The sequence below is a fragment of the Cheilinus undulatus genome, linkage group 21, assembly GCF_018320785.1.
Source record: "Cheilinus undulatus linkage group 21, ASM1832078v1, whole genome shotgun sequence".
Taxonomy (NCBI): domain Eukaryota; kingdom Metazoa; phylum Chordata; class Actinopteri; order Labriformes; family Labridae; genus Cheilinus; species Cheilinus undulatus.
Genome location: NC_054885.1, coordinates 20,931,339 through 20,950,277, shown reverse-complemented (window position 1 = coordinate 20,950,277; position 18,939 = coordinate 20,931,339). Strand labels below are relative to the sequence as shown.

General features: G+C 38.7%; 1 protein-coding gene across 1 annotated transcript; it reads right to left on the bottom strand.

Annotated features, from left to right (window-relative positions):
* Positions 1–4,342: 4,342 nt before the first annotated feature.
* On the bottom strand, positions 4,343–7,699 carry si:dkey-43p13.5 (retinal homeobox protein Rx1). The gene is made up of 3 exons (XM_041778324.1): positions 7,439–7,699; positions 7,000–7,157; positions 4,343–4,974 (listed from the first exon to the last, which is right to left on the bottom strand). Exons 1-3 carry the CDS (start codon positions 7,677–7,679, stop codon positions 4,561–4,563), a joined length of 813 nt encoding a protein of 270 aa, XP_041634258.1. The 5' UTR covers positions 7,680–7,699; the 3' UTR covers positions 4,343–4,560.
* Positions 7,700–18,939: the final 11,240 nt, after the last annotated feature.

Here is an 18,939-nt window from a genome sequence, read left to right as displayed (position 1 = left end):
CATATTGCACTTCAAAATATAGTCTCATTGTAATATGACATTGTGTCATTTTAGAAAGAACTAGACAATCTGGGAATGTCTTTAAACCAATTATCCTCCCAATATGAAAGATATCAGTATTTCAACCTGTATCCTTAATCCTGCTGCCAGTGCCATAAACTTGTAACACAGCCTACTGAGTTTTCATACAAAGACATTTTCCCTAACAAAGACTGTGGCAACAAAGATGTATTCAGAATAGTTTATTGTTATCAATGATGAGAAGTTTAAACAAAGAGATAAGTGTAAGAGTCGTGGGAATGAGGGATGAAGGGATGAGGGTATAGGTCCAGGGATGAAGGGTCAAAGGGTAACAGGATGAATGGACAAGGGACAAAGGCAGATAACAGTGAAACTTGTGGTCAGATGGATGTGGAAAGGATGATGAACTGGTGTAAGTTGGTGCTGGTACGACATAAGGAAACCTGAGGATTTGAGATTCAAGGTAGTGGCAGGTTGAGAATGAATAGCTGTAGGGGATGGATAATCAAGAAGTGCTAGCAGGTAATTTTTTTTGCCTTTTATTTTATCTTACTTAATCCTTTATTTTAGAAAGAGGGCTAGATTGTTTGAATGTGCAGTGGAGTATAGAATTGCATCGTCTGCATAAATTTAGATTTTTCTGTTTCTCATTTTTCCGGCAATATCGTTCATATAGAGTTAAAAGAAGTGACCCAAGAAAGGAACACTGAGGTACACCTTTTTTCTGACCTCTACAAAGGGCAACTTATCATCATCCACAGCATATTAGTAATAAAATTAATAGGATGGAGTATGTGACAATATCAAATAAGATTTTGATGTCATTTATTACAAGTTTTTCTGTGGAAATATCTATGACCTTGTCTGAATCCTGATGGATGGGGTGTTAGGCTATTACTTATGGATTAAAAAAATTACAATTTATAATATATACTGTATTTAATGGTTAATAAGGGGTCCATGAGTTAAAAACTCACACAACTTCAAATGGTGTTTTGTGGGGAAATACTTAATTTTAATAAGTTTCTAAAATATTCCTGATCTTCAAATCTAGGAACTAGGATAAAAAAGGAACATGGAACAAATTTCTATCTACACTTTGTTGTATTATAAGCTTCCTGTGATGTATAATGGATCCCTTTGTTTTTATATTGGAACGTTCTAGCTGGACAAAAACTCAGCTTCCATCTAGCTGACATCGTCATGCACAGTAAGAGTTTCACTGACCATCCCATGAAGTTAATCTTTTACTGGTATCAGTGAAGGAGGACTATTCTGCAGGATTTATGAAGTAATTAAACACCAGGCTTGCTATCTCATCAAGCATATTGAGGTCAGTGTGCTGCATGAGAACCAAGAAAAGAATCTATGACGTGCATTTTTTTCACCTCACACAGCTTTGTGTGGGGGCCTAATTGGGGCCTAATTGAGGGCAACTATTGTCATATAAGGATTCTGACCTAATTAGCACACATTGTTCCACAAAATACTTGAAAACGTGCATACCCGTTTTAAGAAACTTCCACATATTTAAAGTTACTATCAAGATTTATTACCCCAAAGTTTGGCTGAGAAAGTTGTTCAAAAGTATCTTGAACTTCAACAATAACTAACACTTAAATACTTCATTTCTGACCCCCAAACCTTACCAGGACACCTCAGCAACAAGTGTTCAAAGTCTCCAAACCTTTTTGTACGAGACCAGAGCTTAACTTGAGTCCTTGAAATGTGAGCTTTTCCACTGACCTGCTTCATAAGTAAATAAGTAACAATGAGTGCTTGAGTTTCACAGGGCTCAACACAGTGCTGTGGGTCTTTTTTGGTGTGGGACATCAGAAAAGAGGAATGTTATGCATTGGTGGGGCTTTGAAAACACTTCATGTATGTTGAAGATGGGTTGGTCTTTCTCTCTCTCCAGTCCTGTCTGAGGACATGTTCATGCCCAGGAGGTGGCAGTGTCACACTGCACTGTTAGAAGACTGTCACACACATGCTTTCAGGTGGACAATGATGACAGGATTTCAGATGAAGTATGCTGTTAATCTACAGGGCTTCAGTGTTTATCAGATATGATAATATAGAAGTGTTTTCAGGACAAATCTAGCCTGACCACACATCACTTTATGCAATCTTTTTTGTTATTTATGTATATCTGTTAATAGATATGTATGCATGTATAAGCATACATGTTATATGTCTGTGTATATACACATAGTGTATCTATATACAAAAATTGCCAAAAATAATACAATTTCTAAATGCAATTAATCTCTGTATTTCTGTCGTTAATTGGGATTAATCACACCCTTTTAATTGCATTTTAAACTGTTTTTGTGCCATTTTTTATTTTTCTCCTGCCTTAGACTAGTTATATTTGACTCCCTGTTTAAATTCAGATGTACTTTTATTGTTAGATCAAAGATTTTACATGAACTTTTACGCGTTAAAGGGAACTTGTTATGGATTGAAATGAAATGAGACAATGTTAAAAAAGTTCAGACGACATCTGACCTTCCACTGAGCTGTCTGTAAGGTTTTGAAATTAAGATGAAATATTAAGGAGACGTGGTGGACATGAAAGTGTGTTGAAAGGGACGATAATAATTGTGATTAAAAAATGTTTGCACTAATTGTAGATCTTTATTAATCCTGATTAACCCGATTTATCTTAACAGTTCTTATGGATTCTTATATAAAATTGAGAGACATAGCCATTCATAGATTAACTTGAAATATGACTGTTTTACGTTTTAAACCCTTGTTTCTCAGCTGGTGGGTCGTGGAGTGGGTGGAGAAAACATTTTCAGTATTGGGCATGTGTGTCTAGAAGTAATATCTGGCAAAAGTCTATGACGTAGTTTTATTTTGAAGGATATGTCTCTATCTCTCTGCTCATCACATCCTATGTTCTATATCAAGTCTAAACTGCCCCAGTCTTAAAACTAGGGTTGCCAATTTTGATCATGATTAATTTCAGAATATCTGTAGTTAATCATGAATAATTGCATCCATTTAAAATTCCAATATTTTGCATTCAAAACTGTTGCTGTGTCATTTTGGATTCTTTATTGTATTAAACTAAGGGGAACTGACTTCCTGTTTGGACACAGAACTGCTTTCATAGTTAGATTGAAGATTTTTACATTAACTTGTCCAAAGACAAAGGAACTTCTGATGGACTGAAAATGAAATAAGGTAAAAGTAAAAAGGTAATGTTTGATGACAAAAGGTGCAGATGAATTTTGACTTGTCAACTGAGCTGTCTGTGATTTGTTGTTTTAAACAAAGATGAGAAATTAAGGAGCAGGGGTGGATTTATTTTGCATCACTGTGGCTGCAGGGACATGCTGATGTGGATTAACCAAAGTGAAAAAAAATGAGTGCACTAATTGTGGACCTTAGTTAATCGCAATTAATGTTATAAATTTTGACAGCCCTAAGAAAAACATTTGGCTTGGAGTGAAAAGTTTAACAACTTTGTTTTGTGATTTGAAGTCAAGGAGGTGGTTGTTGGTCCAGATGTTAGACCATTTGGGAACCACTGTTTTAAACCAGTATCTTTTCATCATGTTGTTGTTAGTTTTATCAACTTATATGCTTTCCATCACTTCTTTCTCTTTGTGAATCTTAAAATGTAACATTTTAAAATCACTGATCCTTCACTTTCATATTGCTCTGATCTTTGTTTTTCATAGCCCTTACAGTATTTAGTCAAACAGCAGCTAGATAAGTGCCAAGCTGTCCGCGTCACTTGCACCAAGGTTCAATGACTTCTGTCTCACATCTTTGGGAGTTACAGCTCTTCATAGAATTTGTGTCACACAAAAAAAAATCTATTCCTTTGATTAATATAGTTTGAAAAAATAGACAAGCATGCTTTATATACCCATTTTTCATGATTCTTACCCTCCAGCTACTCCCATTGTTTCCTGTGAGGACATGTGTCTGCATGCAGACATCCTCTGTAACCTGAGAGGTCAGGAATGAGCCTGCCATTAGTGAAATCATGTAGAAATGATTTATGCATATCCCATTTCAGCCCAGATAGATTGATATGTTACAGTGTTAGCATTCATCATTTGTCACTCTGATCTACGATGGGTCCATCTATAATGTCCATCATTTAGAGTTGACAAAACCAATCACTTGTGATGGAAGTTTTTTTCAGAGTGTGGAAACACATGTGCGTGTCTTTTACTGCAGAGATATTTTTTAAAAATCAAGGTGCAGAATCTTGTTAAAGTTTTTAGTTTTTTATCATAGCGGTGCTTTTTTCAAGCACCATCATTTTAAAGAACTTAATAACTTGTACATCAAAAGTGCCAGAAATGTCACAAAAGTCTTAACTGAAATAAAAATCAAAACAGAGATCAGTAAATTTTTGTTTATAATGTTAAAAAGGAAAGAAAAAAAGGTGAACATTTGACAAAGAAAACAAAAAAAGGAATGATGCCTGAAAAGTAGGTTTTGAGCATTGTAAAAATAAAGAGTGTTCTCCTGGCTAAGATTATCTGCACAAACAGGAAGATTGTTAAGCGATCAATCATCATGCGTGGCATCAGCTTCCTGTGTTTGTGTGTCTCCTCCTGACGTGTTCACAGTGCTGTGGATCTCAGCCTCGTGCTCTCGGGCTTTGGCTCTCAGCTTGGCAATGCTGCAGGAGCGGAGCTCCTCTGAGCTTAGCCCCTCTGGTTTCTCCCACTTCCCCGGCCTGGGGGTCACAGGCTGCACACGCACACTCAGAGCAGCACATGCAGCTTTTGTCCATGGATTGTTGTCTCCTTCCTGTCGTCTCTCCCAGTGCTCGCTGTCAGAACTCTCCGTCTGCTGTTTTAAACTTCTGCTTGGTTTCTCAGACGTTTCATCAATGTCTCTGTTTGTATAATGACCGGTGAGCTGGCCCTGCAGTTTCAGCTGTCGTCTCATCTTGGCACGCCGGTTCTGAAACCAGACCTGGACACAAATGAAAGAATAAAGCTTTATTTACAAAGACATGAAAATATAAAACTATTACTAAAATATAAATTAATTTTGCTTTTCTGCTCTGATTTTACTATCAGGATAATTTTGCTTATTTGTTTGTAAAATATTTGTCTCAACATATTTTATGATAACCAATAACACAATGTTGATAATAACCCCCCCCCCCCACACACACACACACACACACACACCCACACACACACACACACACACCCACACACCCACACACACACATATTAATAAGGTGAGTTGGCACTTCACATTATTAATTGACTTTTTTTTCTGAGTGGATAACTGAAACCAGTTCATACACCAGCTTTCAGTTTTTAAGAATCATTTTTGCAAACACCATTGGCCATTACTGTTTACATGTGTGCAGGGAACACTGAGGAGTCCTCCGAGGCTCCAGAAAGAGCAAAGTCCTTGTCAGGACGGATTGTCCTCTTATGCAGAGAAAAAGGAAAAATCTAGACCAGAACAGATAAATAAACAGCCAGTCTGAAAATAAATACAACAGCACACCATCACTTTACATTGATCACACACTGGAGACACAGAGGGGTAAAACTTATGGTGCATGTCCCTAGAATAATAAAACGGTGAATTACTTTAAACTGTACTAATCTATGTCTTCTATTTATTGAACAGCAGATTAAATTGTTTTAACTTGGGAAAAATTCCACATTCTTTATAAATGTAAAACCAACAAACAAAGAAGACACATTTGTAACTCCACTCAGTTTACTTTATAAAGTCTTAAGGCATTAAAAACAATAGACATAATGCATATCAACACAAAATGTGTTGAAGAAACCCTTTCCAATAAACAAACCATAAAACATACAAAAAAGCATTTTGCAAGATTTATATTTAGTAAAAAGCCTAATAAAGTATTTGACTTGCACAGACTGCTAAGGTCTCATATTAACTTAAAAAATAAATTTTGAAATGCATCTTTGGATAATCCAGACTTTAACTCTTTACAGTGGTAATCATCAACTGGCGGGCCAAACAGCTTTCCATCTGGCCCCCAGAAGATCAAATTAAGAAAATATGCATATATGAGGAAAATGTGTGTTTTTTTTAAATTATTATTTATGGTACCTTTTCTTTCTTTAAATGTCTACAGCTATTAAAATAGTCCCAAAAACAATTGTCAGTTTTGTCTGGAAGGATTTAACATTTGATAATTTTTTCAGAAATCCATCCACCAGCCAAAATAAGCAAATATGATGCATGATAAACAGCTGCTTAAAATGCCAAATTATTAAAAGCTAATCGCCACCTTATTCTTGAAAAATTACCAGATAATCACACTTAATTCTCTGAAACTACTATGTAATTAGGGACCACGATTCTCCCTTCCTTTGAATAAAAAAAGACCAGTTCTCTGCATATGTTTTTCAACAATCACTATACTGTATATTGTTGTCAAGCCCAGTAATGGACAACATGAGAACCCAAGAAATATGTGACCGAAATATCACATTCGCCCCCTTGTGGCTGGCTGCAGAACAGGTGATCAGGACTGGTCTCTCTACTAACTGCAAAAATGTATGTACATTTGAAAGAATATAAAACTATTTTATTTGAACAAAAATATAAAAAATTTGACCAAAATCTTTTTTTATTTTTTTGTATATGTGATAGACTGGCCCTTAAAATGTCAGTCAAGGAAAAATCTGGTCCTTGTAGGAATCTAATTGATGTCCACGGTTTTACAGAATAGGAAGTTGTTGCACAGAAGCTGACATTTAAGAATGTTTTCATACGAAATGTGTCCTTTCATTTTAAATAAAATGTATTGCTACAATATTGCAACTTGTCATTTCCACTTATGAAAGTTTGACCCCTTGAATAGATTTTTAAACATGCACCCATCTGAGGATTTAAATAATGTTGTCAACACAAGCTGGGAGAGAAGAGCCTGCATCAGCCCCTGTTTGGCTTCAGCTGCAAATTCTAATGTGAATGGAACATTGAGTGTGAAGTTACCTGCACTCTGGCCTCGATGAGGTCCAGTCTGACAGCCAGGGCTTCCCTCATGAAGATGTCGGGGTAGTGGGTGGTCTCGAAGGCCTTCTCCAGCTCCTCCAACTGCCAGCTGCTGTAGTTGGCCCGCGCGCGACGCTGCTTCACTGGCCTCTGTTCATCTGGAAAGCACAGCGCGAGCACCAATTACACAATCGCCAACGGGCGACAAAGAACTAATGGGCCTAGATTGGATAATTAACGCAGCCATCATTAGGCCCACTTTAACACAGCTTGATAATTGATTGTTAGTTACGAGCTGTTAGCTAATCTTATGTAAACATTTACACTGGAATCCAATGGTGCTGACTTAGACTGTCATAGACACTGTGGTCACAGAATGCCAGTTTGGCTACAAAAGTCCTGTTTCAGTTCTGTTTTACTGCCACAGCAGCAAACTCACCTATGCCCCCTGTGAGTGGCCCCATCCCAACCGCATGTGTGGCCAGCAGCAAAGCCTCCTTGCATGGCTCCGGCTGCAGATAACTCCTTAAGGATTCATAGCTGATAAAAGGCCCCGGGATCAGGATCTGAGGTTGGGAGCTCAGTCTGGTTGGGAATGCTGGGAAAAAGTGAGCTGCAGGCGAATGGAAAACTGCAGGCAGGAGAGTAGATACCAGCTGCCTTGGGCCAAACATGTCCATGATATGAAGAGTCCAATGAGAGGTGTCTGCCCACCAACAAGGGCCAGGATGACTCTTAAAATGATGCTGGTTTTCCACAATTCATCCCAACGCTCTGATCAAAAAGCTTTAAGAATAAAAGTAAGAAATATTCCCCAGATGTTTCCAGGTGGCTGTTAGAGCTCAGCACAGGTAAAAGTAAGAATTGAGGAAGGAGGTGGTCTCACCTTGTCTTTCTACTCTTCCTCCCTGATCCTCTCCCCTCCCCTCCCGTCATATGACCCCAAACAGACAACAGAGCTTAGTCTATGGGACGCAGGTAACCATCCAACCTGTGATTTATCTTTCAGTGGATCATCAGCTTCGCTCAATCATGCATTTTTGCTATTCGTCATTACTTTTCCAGCAATAAATGTGTGATAGCATATTTTTCGCTCTCTGCCTTCTTGTGACAAGTTGCAACATCTCTGGCTTCTGAAATTTTTATCAGACTGGAGTGACAGGAGCTCCAACCTCTACTGTGAAGATGTGTTTATTCATATAGATTTGCACATTTCTTATCTGACTGGTTTAACAGTTGTCACAATGAATAAGAACAAATTATTGCAAAGGAGACATAATGAAAACACGTGTTATTCGTTCCTGTCAAATCAAAACAAGCACAAAGTCAGCACATCCTGAATGGCAGCTTCCAAGATAAACACACTCTTTTCTAACAGAAACAACTGGAAAGATTTGCTTATGTGCTAATGCGTTACATTCCTCCTTGTCATTTAATGCTTACACTGTCATAGATTTATTTTACTCTGTTTTCCTTTTAATATATTATTTTTTTATCACCAAGATGAGCTGAGAAAACGCATTCATGTTGATCATCATATAAACTATTGATGGCTTGTTTGTGAATGGGCCAGTTCAAAGAGCCAGCTCTGGATCCTGTTTAAGAACTACTTAATATATTTATTATTATAGTTATTATTATTTTTATACATGTTTTGGGTGTCTCTAAATCAGGCACATCATGCATTAAGGACCCATGATGGTGTAACGTTAATGTTTTATACCAGGTGTATCATATAGCCCAGCCAGTGAGCAGATTTCATCTGACCCACGAGGAATTTTGGGGAGACAGTATATTCTGAAAAATGATTGCATGATAATTTCATCAGTTCAAGAAAACTGAGCATAGCACAAATGTTAATCATATTTCATGACATTGCTCAATTTGGCAGGTTAAATGAAGCCAAAACTGAGTGAAGAGTTCTTAAAATATAATTAAAATCGGTTAAAAGTGGCGAAAACGGGCAGAAAAAATAATGAAAGTGGAACTTTAAAGTAGCAGAAACAGGTCAAAAGTGGTGTTAATGTGTTTGAAGTGTCAAAAATGGGTTATTAGAAGCAAAAATAGGCTGAAGAGGTAAAAAAGGGTTAAAAGTGACAAAAACACACAGAAATAACAGTGAGAATGGGTTGCAAGTGGCAAAAAATGGTTAAAAAAAGGCATAAATTGACATAAAAATAGTGAAATGAAATTATAATTGGCATAAATTGGTATATAAAATGGGGAAAGAGGTTAATAGTGGCAAGCATGGGTCAACAAAGGCAGCACTTGGCAGAAAGTGGCAACAATAGATTAAAAGAGACAAAAATGGGCAGAAGAGGTGTTTAAATGTGATTTTTAAAGTAGCAAAAATGCATTTAAAATTACAAATATGGGTGGCAAAAGTAATGAAAAGTGGTAAAAATTGGGCAAAAATTGGTTTAACATTGCAAAAATGGGTAGAAAAGGTGTTTTAAATGGCAAAAATAAATACTCAAATACTTCACTTTTAAACTAAATTTTAGGTAAATGCTCTAATGATAGGGCAGCTGTTCCTCAGATAAATGTGTATTAGATTTGGAGTCTGTCCTAAACCTTTGTGCTGCACTCAGCATCAGTTGCCATATTTCTTTGCACTTGCAAACAGAAATGCATCATGGGAAATTGGCTCCATTCTTTCCTGCTATGTGGCTGTTACTTATACACCTTGTCGGACAACTTTCTATACCCTCTAATCTAGCATCCATCTCCATAACTATCAATGCAGTATGTATTTAATGGGTTAATGCTGATTTAAAGTGAGACTAATCAGGCAGTCCAATTACTTACATTTAAGCACAGACCTGAAGTTTAATACAGGTTTCAACTGGTGTTTTTTTTAGTCATCTAAAAGAAGTAGTAGTCAACTTAAATTTAACTATAAGTAGGTTGTTGTTAACTATATATCTTATTTGGTTAAAGTTGTAGTCTAGACAGAGCTTGTCTGACTTACTATTAAACTATTAACCATTACTGGTGTCATATCCTGCCTGAAGGGTTAATAACTATCCTGATACACTACAACAATTAGTGGTGATATTTACCAGCTTTGTGAGAGTGTAGACAGAAGTCCGCGTTACAGGATTTTTCCATCTCATATTAAAGCATGCACATCAACACATTAACATCCAGGACAGGAAGATTATTAACACTTTTTTTCCTTTGAGTGAGGCAGCTGTGGCTTAGTGTTGATGGATCTCTGATGAGACGACCGTCAGCGGCGTCTTTGTGAATTAAACGCAGGTGTGACAATTAATCCAAAGATACATATCACCTCACAACACGTCCCTCTAACTGCTCATCAGCCAAACTGTGGTGAAAACAGTCGGCTGTCAGTGTCGTCATTGCTGAACTGACTGGCAGAGGCGGCTTTGATCAGCCTGGAGGAGGCTGGTCAGAACTCAGGTGAGTCACAGGACAGTCAATCCTCTAAAGGTGCAGCTTGCTCACCTGTGGCCCTTTCATCCACACCTGTTCAAACACCAAAGAAATACCTTAGTGGAGGCAATAAAGAGAGACGTGTTAGGGTTGTGACAATTTGGATTTGTTTAAACTCCTTAGGAATCTTATTTATTTAATTTGATTTCTACATATGTAAAAATTCTATAACATCACTAAGAATATCACAGAAAGACACAGAAAACTACTTACTTTTACGTATTTTTGAGCTGCTTTGTAGACAGCAAGAACTTTCCTCAGGACCTCTTTGAGGAACTCTGCAGGAACCAGAGTCTAAATTTAGATCCAGGCAATTGAACCTAACAGGATAGGTAGATTAAGATTCAGACATCTTTTTTGTTCCAGTGTGAAATTTTCTGTAGTCTACCTAGACCATCTGTACATTAGCCAAAACAGCCATAATCAATACATTGACAGAGATGCCTACTATTGACTGGCCCCTAAGTTAAGCTGACCACCAGATGCTCTGGGACATGCCTCACATCCATCTTGGTGTGTGGCATGTCCATCGTCAGTGTTTGGGAGAACCTTTGAAAAAAGTCTCAGAAGGTGATTGGACGAACATTCTGTCACATTTGTTACAGGCCAGTCAGAGTGAAAAAACATACAGGACTGTGCACAGTGTTTAGTTGGGCGTCTATAGCAAGTAAGCATTCTGAGGGCATTACTGGATGTGAACGAGGATTGACATAACCCTGGTTGTGCTCTGGATGTCCTTGCATATTTCCAGGGCAATGGGAAAATAATCTATTGAAAAATAAAGTCCTCACCCTTAGGGCAGAGTGAGGGGTGGATGTGGCATGTAAGCATGGTCTTAGGCACTGTTAGGCCAGGTAGAAGGGTAGCCACTGGCTCCTGATCATGCCGTGGATGTCCCAAGGGGCTTGAAAACCACCTGTGGTCTCTTCATATTCAAAGGGTGAAAAGGCACAGACAAAAATCATGCCGTCAAGCTTGACCTTGGCTGCTGAGCAACACACGTGTTGAATTATAGATTATATTTTATACATTATTATAGATTATACATTATAGAATAAACTTATAAAATCATGGTTTACAAAAAATGAAAGGGCACTCAAGCCTGGCCTTCTTAAGCTGTTTGTTTAATTACTGATACTTGTTAAACTATTAGTAATGCTAAATAAATATATTAATTTTGAGATAAATCATGGTCGCCCCAAATGACTTTTTTTTAAGGCTGTGTCCTATTAATTCAACTTTAAAAACACTAAAATCTCTTAATTTGAGTTTTTTGCATAAATGTATGTGTACACTACATTCCAAATGTTTGAACAATAGCCAAATATATCCTTATTTTTAGTATTTTAAAATTGACCTTTTGAAAAGTCTTATCCGTCAATGACCCTGATATGTGTCTGGTCACCCCCAAGCCCCAGGTTGTGGCACACTGGGCCCTGCAATGAATCCTTAGTGCCCTACTTGCCTAATATGTATACACATGACTGTATGACGTAGTTGGCGTACAGTCATGGGGAGTAAAACATATAAAGAGAGCCTGGCAGGCAGTCATTGTTGTTCACTATCAGTGGAGCCAGTTGATGAATCAAACTCATGCCCCAGCCTGTTGGGAGGAGAGCAAAAACATATTTTCCACCAAGAAAAGCTTATGTGGCGTTCTTTGATCTTCATTTTATACAGAAATGTTTTTCAGCTCTGAAAAATGTGCCACTATAGCTATGTACAAGCCACAGACAGCCATTGTTTACCGACACTAAACCCTGCCCATAGCTGCTATAAACTAAAAACAGCTACTATGGCTAAATTGAGCTAACATAGTAAACAAATAAATTAATAAATAAGGCATAGTAAGATGCATGGCATGCTATATGGTAAGTCTACATAGTGCATTTTCTTTGTTTCCTTCTCCTGATTTGCATAATCTTCTTGGGACTTCATGACACAGTAGAAACATACATTGTAAATGTCTGTTCTGGTTGTTTTAATTGCATATGAAGGCTGTAACCAGGGATCAGTATGAATTTCAGCCTTTTTCAAATTTTTCTTTTAAACAGTCTTAACAGATTTTTTGCATTTTCATCTTCTTAAGAGCAAATATCCTGTCCATGTTACATTAAAAATACACTCCTAAAAAGCTTTACTTATGTGTTAAACGTAAAAATGTGTGGGTTTAGAAACTGTCCCATCACTCATTAAGCTTCTTTAACAACTTTAAACTCTTTAGCATGTTTGTGTTGCTTCATGTAAGTGTGACAGAGAGAAGGACAGAGACTGAAAGAAATAATTTCTGCGGTTTGCAAGTTCTGCAGGGAAAAGCAAAATAGATTAAAAGTGTCTGGTCTGAGCTGTGGCTAAATAAACACTGTGTGTGGTGGGACTGACGACTGATTAGCCATCTCCGTTTGTCCCTGGCACACAGGTAGTTATAGGGATTTCTGCTCTGTTTGAAAGTAGACCCCATCTCCCGCACCCCCCAAAATACTGTGTTTGTCTTTGCCTGGGTCCTTTAATGCCCATTGATCCACATAATCAGGGACAAAATTGGTGAAAAAACCAGTGGGGGAGGTTCTGACAGTGGTCTCCTGAAAGAGCTGCTTGTGGATAATTGAAGAGGCATTAAGACAACAATGGTAATGGCTAATGCCAGGACTTATTGGGTTCTCTGGTATTTCTAGCTCCTTGAATGACAAGGCAACACCGGAGAGCCACAGCTAGCATAGCAATCAGCGAATCCTTAGCAGAACTTCAGCTGCACAGACAGAATGGGCATTACTTGTGGCTTTAGCACACTGCAGATAGGATGTCCTTCAGATGTCTTTGGCTTTAAATGGACTTGTTTCAGCTTGCATTCATGCTTTGCAATGTAGGAAAAGACAATGACACTGAAATGTGTTGTTTTTGGATAATATGGGACTACCTAAATCTAGAAACATGTTTATAAGGTGCATAGATCATCACTAAGCCACTTTTGACTTTCTCAAAACAGAATCATGCACGAGTTTGCCAAGAAAGAAGACAGCTGTTTTAACCTTCAACTGTTTATAAGGGAACGTTTTTTGCTTACCTTGCCAATTGGATTGGACCTTCTAGACACACGTGTCTTTTTACAACAACATTCATTTGTGAAACATTCACTGCATTCAGATGAGCCACATTTCACTAATTGTGGGAATAGCACCAACTGGCTGGACCTCTGTCAGTCACTTTAAAGGGGATGAATATTTATGCAGTCACTTATTTTATCCAACATATTTTAATTTAATTGACATTACTTTGTAGAAATCGGGCTGCATGGCGGTGCAGGGGTTAGCGCTGTTTCCTCACAGCAAGAAGGTCCCTGGTTTGCTTCCTGGTCAGGGCCTTTATGTGCGGAATTTGCATGTTCTCCCCGTGCATGCATAGGTTCTCCCGGGTTCTCCTGCTAACACCAAAAAACATGCTCATTAGGTTAATTGGTGACTCTAAATTGGCCGTAGGTATGAATGTGAATGTGCCCGGTTGTCTGCCTCTATATGTCAGCCCTATGATTGACTGGCGACCAGCTCAGTGTGTACCCCGCCTCTCACCCAATGAGAGCTGGGATAGACTCCACCCCCCGCGACCCCCAACGGGATGAGTGGTATAGAAAATGGATGGATGGACTTTGTAGAAATCTGTTTTCACTTTGATATTGAAGAAGTTCCCCCACAAAAAAATCCAAATAATATTGACCATGATTCATTCATAAAATCAATAAAGGGGTTAAAACATACAAAGGGGTGAATATTTTCTATAGACAGTGTAAATCCAAGTGTAAAACTTAAGAGTTTAGTGTGAAACTTCCAGATGTTATATGTTGTTTAAAAACAATTACAAAAAATAGTAAGAATGATTTTGTGGCTTGAAAAAACTCTGGGAACCTGTTTACCTTTATCCCACTTTGGATCTTGACTGGTCAGCTGTTAAAGCAACTTTGAAATACCCATGTGTTTGAAATAAATACAGAAAATTGACAAACACAAAAAACAGTTCATCTCTATGACTGTATTTGTAAAAAAAATAAATAAAGAAAAACATAATTCATTAGGTGTTTTGCTGTGGTCTTTTAGCTCAGTTTTGGTCTCTACCAGTTCTAGCTAACTGGCTAGCTGCTGGTGGATGTGGCTTTTTGGTGTGGACTTTTTATAGACATGTGACCACTCTGATGTCACACACTTACAGTGGACAGCAGAAGCGCTACGTTGACACTACTGTACGCTTAAGTGAATAATTATGATTGAGTTGTATTTCAGAGCCATAAAGGTCACGGAAATGGACTTGGATTACTTTACACACACATGACTGAATGTGAAATTTCTCTGTTTACTGGTAGTGATCTTAAAGCATAATATAGTCTTATCACTACACTATATGGACAAAAGTATTTGGCCACGGCTGTCAATTGCTTGTTAGAAAGACTTTATAGCTATGCCATGGTGTACCTAAATGTAAAGATGTCAGATAGTAAATAAGAAGAAACTGAGACATTTTAAGGAAAAATAATTAAAGGAATAAAAAGTTGGATTAAAAGTGGCATAAAGAGGTTAGAGTTGACGAGGAAAAAAATGGCAGGAAAAGAGTTTTAAAGTGGGGAAAACTGGATAAAAGTTGAAAATGGGATACTTGATGCAAAGAGTTTAAAGAGAGGCAACAAATAAAATTAGCATTTTTATTGTTTTCATAAGTAATGGAGAGCACTTAGGTTTGAAATTCATTTTTGTTATCGTAGCTTAAATTTAGAACAGTCCATGTTTTTTTCTAACTCCGAGGACCCCTTCATGCCGAAGGCTCCCAGAAACCCCCCTGGCTTTGTCTCATGTAGAAGTCGTTGTATCTCATGGGCAAAAAACTATCAGTGTGTTAAAATCTGAATTAAAAGATTCAGGATAGTCATCCCCTTTTTCCTTGACAGACATGGCTGAAGTGGATTAACTGTCACACTCTGCTCTCATTTTGATAAGATACGATCTAGCATAACGGCGATCATGAACACCACACATTATTATTCTTTCTCACCCACTACAATGGCTCTCCAGCTCATGAAACAAGAGTTCTGCCAAATGTCACACAAAGATGGATGATTATCGTTGGCTCTGCTGTCATGGGAATATTTCTATCTGGTGTAATTTGCAGGCTGGAGCAGCAATGAGCACAGATAAGATCAATATTTAATGAAAGTGTAAGTGAAGCTTAAGGGTTGTCACTTATGCCTCTGCTGTTAATGACATGTCACATTATCATACTTATCAGAACGGGTCAATCTTAACGGCAATTACTGGCCTCATTTCTTTTTAATTCATTACAAATGTTGAATCACTTTAGTCGTCCATTTCTTTGCAAACACACCAGAAATGTTCTCTCTCTAATAAAGTGTCAGTGGTCTGCACAAACTTCAGACTAAAATCTATTAGCAGGAGCGTGGGTTGGTATAATTCAATCAACACACCTCAAATGTGTTTGTAACTTGGAGGAAAAGTGTATTTCATGGCTGAGGAAGCCCCTATGCTCGGTGCCTCACTCTCTCCGGTAATAGTATCCCACAGTGAGCCGGCTGATTGTTTTAGTCCTGGATCACTGGCCATGGGATAAACCTGAGAGCCCAGCCTGCTTTTCATGTCAAAACCTTCAAGGGAAAGCGGCCACAATCCAAGAGCAATCACACTTGAGACATCAAAGTGCCAGAGAGAAGAGAGGCGAGAGACGGTCCACATTTTTTCCACGCAGGCCAAGTGCAACTCAAGCGTGGAGGAAGAGGAGATGATCTAAGGCGAGGGTGCCATTGAGAGGAAGACTGAGAGCAGACAGATGTGCACGGGCAGGTAGCGGCACATCGGGGCCCCTACTCTGGCTAAGAGTGATACCAGGTAGGCTCTGCTGGTCAAATTCCTGCTCGCTGCTCACTCACTGTCCATTTTCACATAAGCAGACAGGCTGATGACCATGTGCTTGCATTTAAAAGAGTAGTTCACCATCCAGCATTATCATAGTCACCACTGTTAGAACTACTACTTTAATTTAAGATCAACAAAATACACTACACTGTTCAAGCCTTTTGTTGTTTAAAGTTGATTGAAGACGCCGTGACACCCAGACCCACATGAAAAAGTGATATATTGGTGCCAAAAATAAATTTAAAACAATGGCACAAAAGAAAATAAATTTGTGTTAGATTATTTCTTTGTTTTAACAATACTTACTGGCAATAAATCTTGAACCGTTGGAAAGTCTGTTTATTTCCCTTTAAATTGACACCACAATTGTAAGGAGCATGTATTTGTGGGATGAGCAGCAGAGTTGAGTATGTGGGTTGCATCCATGCAAAATTTGCCAAAATTTTTATGCCAATGCCAACCAGCTTACCCCTAAATTCCAGCAGATACATGTTTGGTCCATCTGCTCCAGCACTAACCTGGCACACGAGATGGATGTGTGTGTTTCACACATCCATCTGGTAAACCTCTTATAGACAGCGTTTTGGAAAGGGCAGAGCCTTTGAAAAAAAACTTGGTTGACTGGATGAACGTTCTGTCTGTCACATCTTTACGGGCCAATCAGAGCAACACAAGGACGTGACGTGACGTAGCCACTAACAAGCTGTGCTCCTATCTATTAGTATCTTTATTTTTTGGGGAAGTACATCACATTTAGTATCAGTTTTCAGTGAAATTCTACCGGTAATATCATTGAAATCTACGAGCCGTGGTTGCTGAACGTTTTAATTGTGAGACAGCGATGACGTCATTGCTCAGAGCCGGAGTAGTGTCCGAAATCATTTTTGTGTTTTGCAGTTGAGTCCACTATATAGTCCACTATGCTGCTCACTATAGTGGATAGGGAGTAGGGAATGAGTGAGTGGTTTTGGACACAGCCCTTGTCTCTTGTTTTGAGCTTCTTGAACCCCCAGATGCTGGCAATCACGTGCCTGATTGTGACCTGATTGTCAGCACCTGTGAGCATGGGCCCTGCTACAGTGGTCAGTAGATGTCTGCTCCAAGACTCAGCATGCCACATATTACACGTGGGAACCTGAACATGTGGAGAAACATTATGTTCAGTGATTAGTCCAGATTCTGCTTCTGGCATTTTTATTGTAGGGTCACAGTGCGTAAAAGACAATCCCATATCTCCCAAGTCTTGGAATGAACTCCATTCTCCAAGATGACAACGCTCACCCTCACAGAGAGGGACTTATCAGAGAATTATGCCAGAATCTGGGGAGTGGAGAGGATTGAATGTCCTGAGATTTATTGACAAGAAGCATTGTTACAACAAAGTTAATTTCACTTTTAAATGCATGAGAGCTTCTAAATGAGACACACCGGGCTAATAAAAGGGACCAGAGCTTAAACTGGGATGGGCTTTTATTTGGAGTTTTGAAATTCACTTTGAAGGTGTTTTATTAAATTTTTGGCATGGACAAATGAGCGGCTAGCTCTAACCAGCTGTGTTTTAGGGCATCCAGCCTGGTCTGATGAATAAAGACAGAGGTGGTTAACATGTCGCACGATACAGCAACACCACCCCCACTTCTTACACCACTTCCTTGTTAGCTGTCATTCATCTCTGTTCCGCCTCAATGCTGCCCAGCCAATAGGATGCTGGCGCCCGACCAAGAGCCCAGGCTGCTTAGACTTGTGTAGTAGGTTGATTGATAACCACAAACAGAGCTTTTGACCAGTCACAGGACACCATACAGGTGCAATTAACACATCAGACAGAGGCAGCAGGGAGAGATCAGTGGGTATGAGGCATGATGGGTAGGACATGATTGGGTTTACTCAGGAACATGTTAATTATAGGAACGGATGTGTGAATACATATTCATTAAAGGGGATTTGGAGGCATGATGATGGTCAAAAGACAAAGGCTAAACATACATTAAAATACATTCACCTTTTTTTTACATATTTTATCGTCCAAACAGATCAACATGGTTTCTATTGTGTTGTTTTTTGAAGTCGCCTTTGTAGAAACTTCAGCAAATGCATCTAATTGATCTTGGTTACTCTATTTTAAAAAGCCATGTTAATGTTGTGTGAGACAACTGGCTGTCAGCCATCCATAGTGTATCTTACTGAATGGCTGTTATTTTTCTGAATGGCAGACTCAACTGATGCACCAGTGTAGACATGCCTCCCTCTCACTGAGTCCTCAACCATGCAGTAGCTTCATACTCATGCCTTCATATGTAACAAAACACCAGCAGCAGTCAGTGCTATAAAATGGCTTACCCACATCCCATCTTCAAAGCAGCCTTTGGTCTGTGTGATTGAACAATTACGGCCATGCTTAATTTGTTATCAATAGGGACTTGCACTTCCCTGGTTTACCTGCATGCCTACTCATTGTTTACTCTGTCCCTTTGACACCATCAAGAGGTTTTCAGAGAAAGTCAGTGCCAGCGTGCAAAACAACTTACACTTTCATGGCAAGATGGTTTCCATCACAGCGTGGGCATCACCCCTT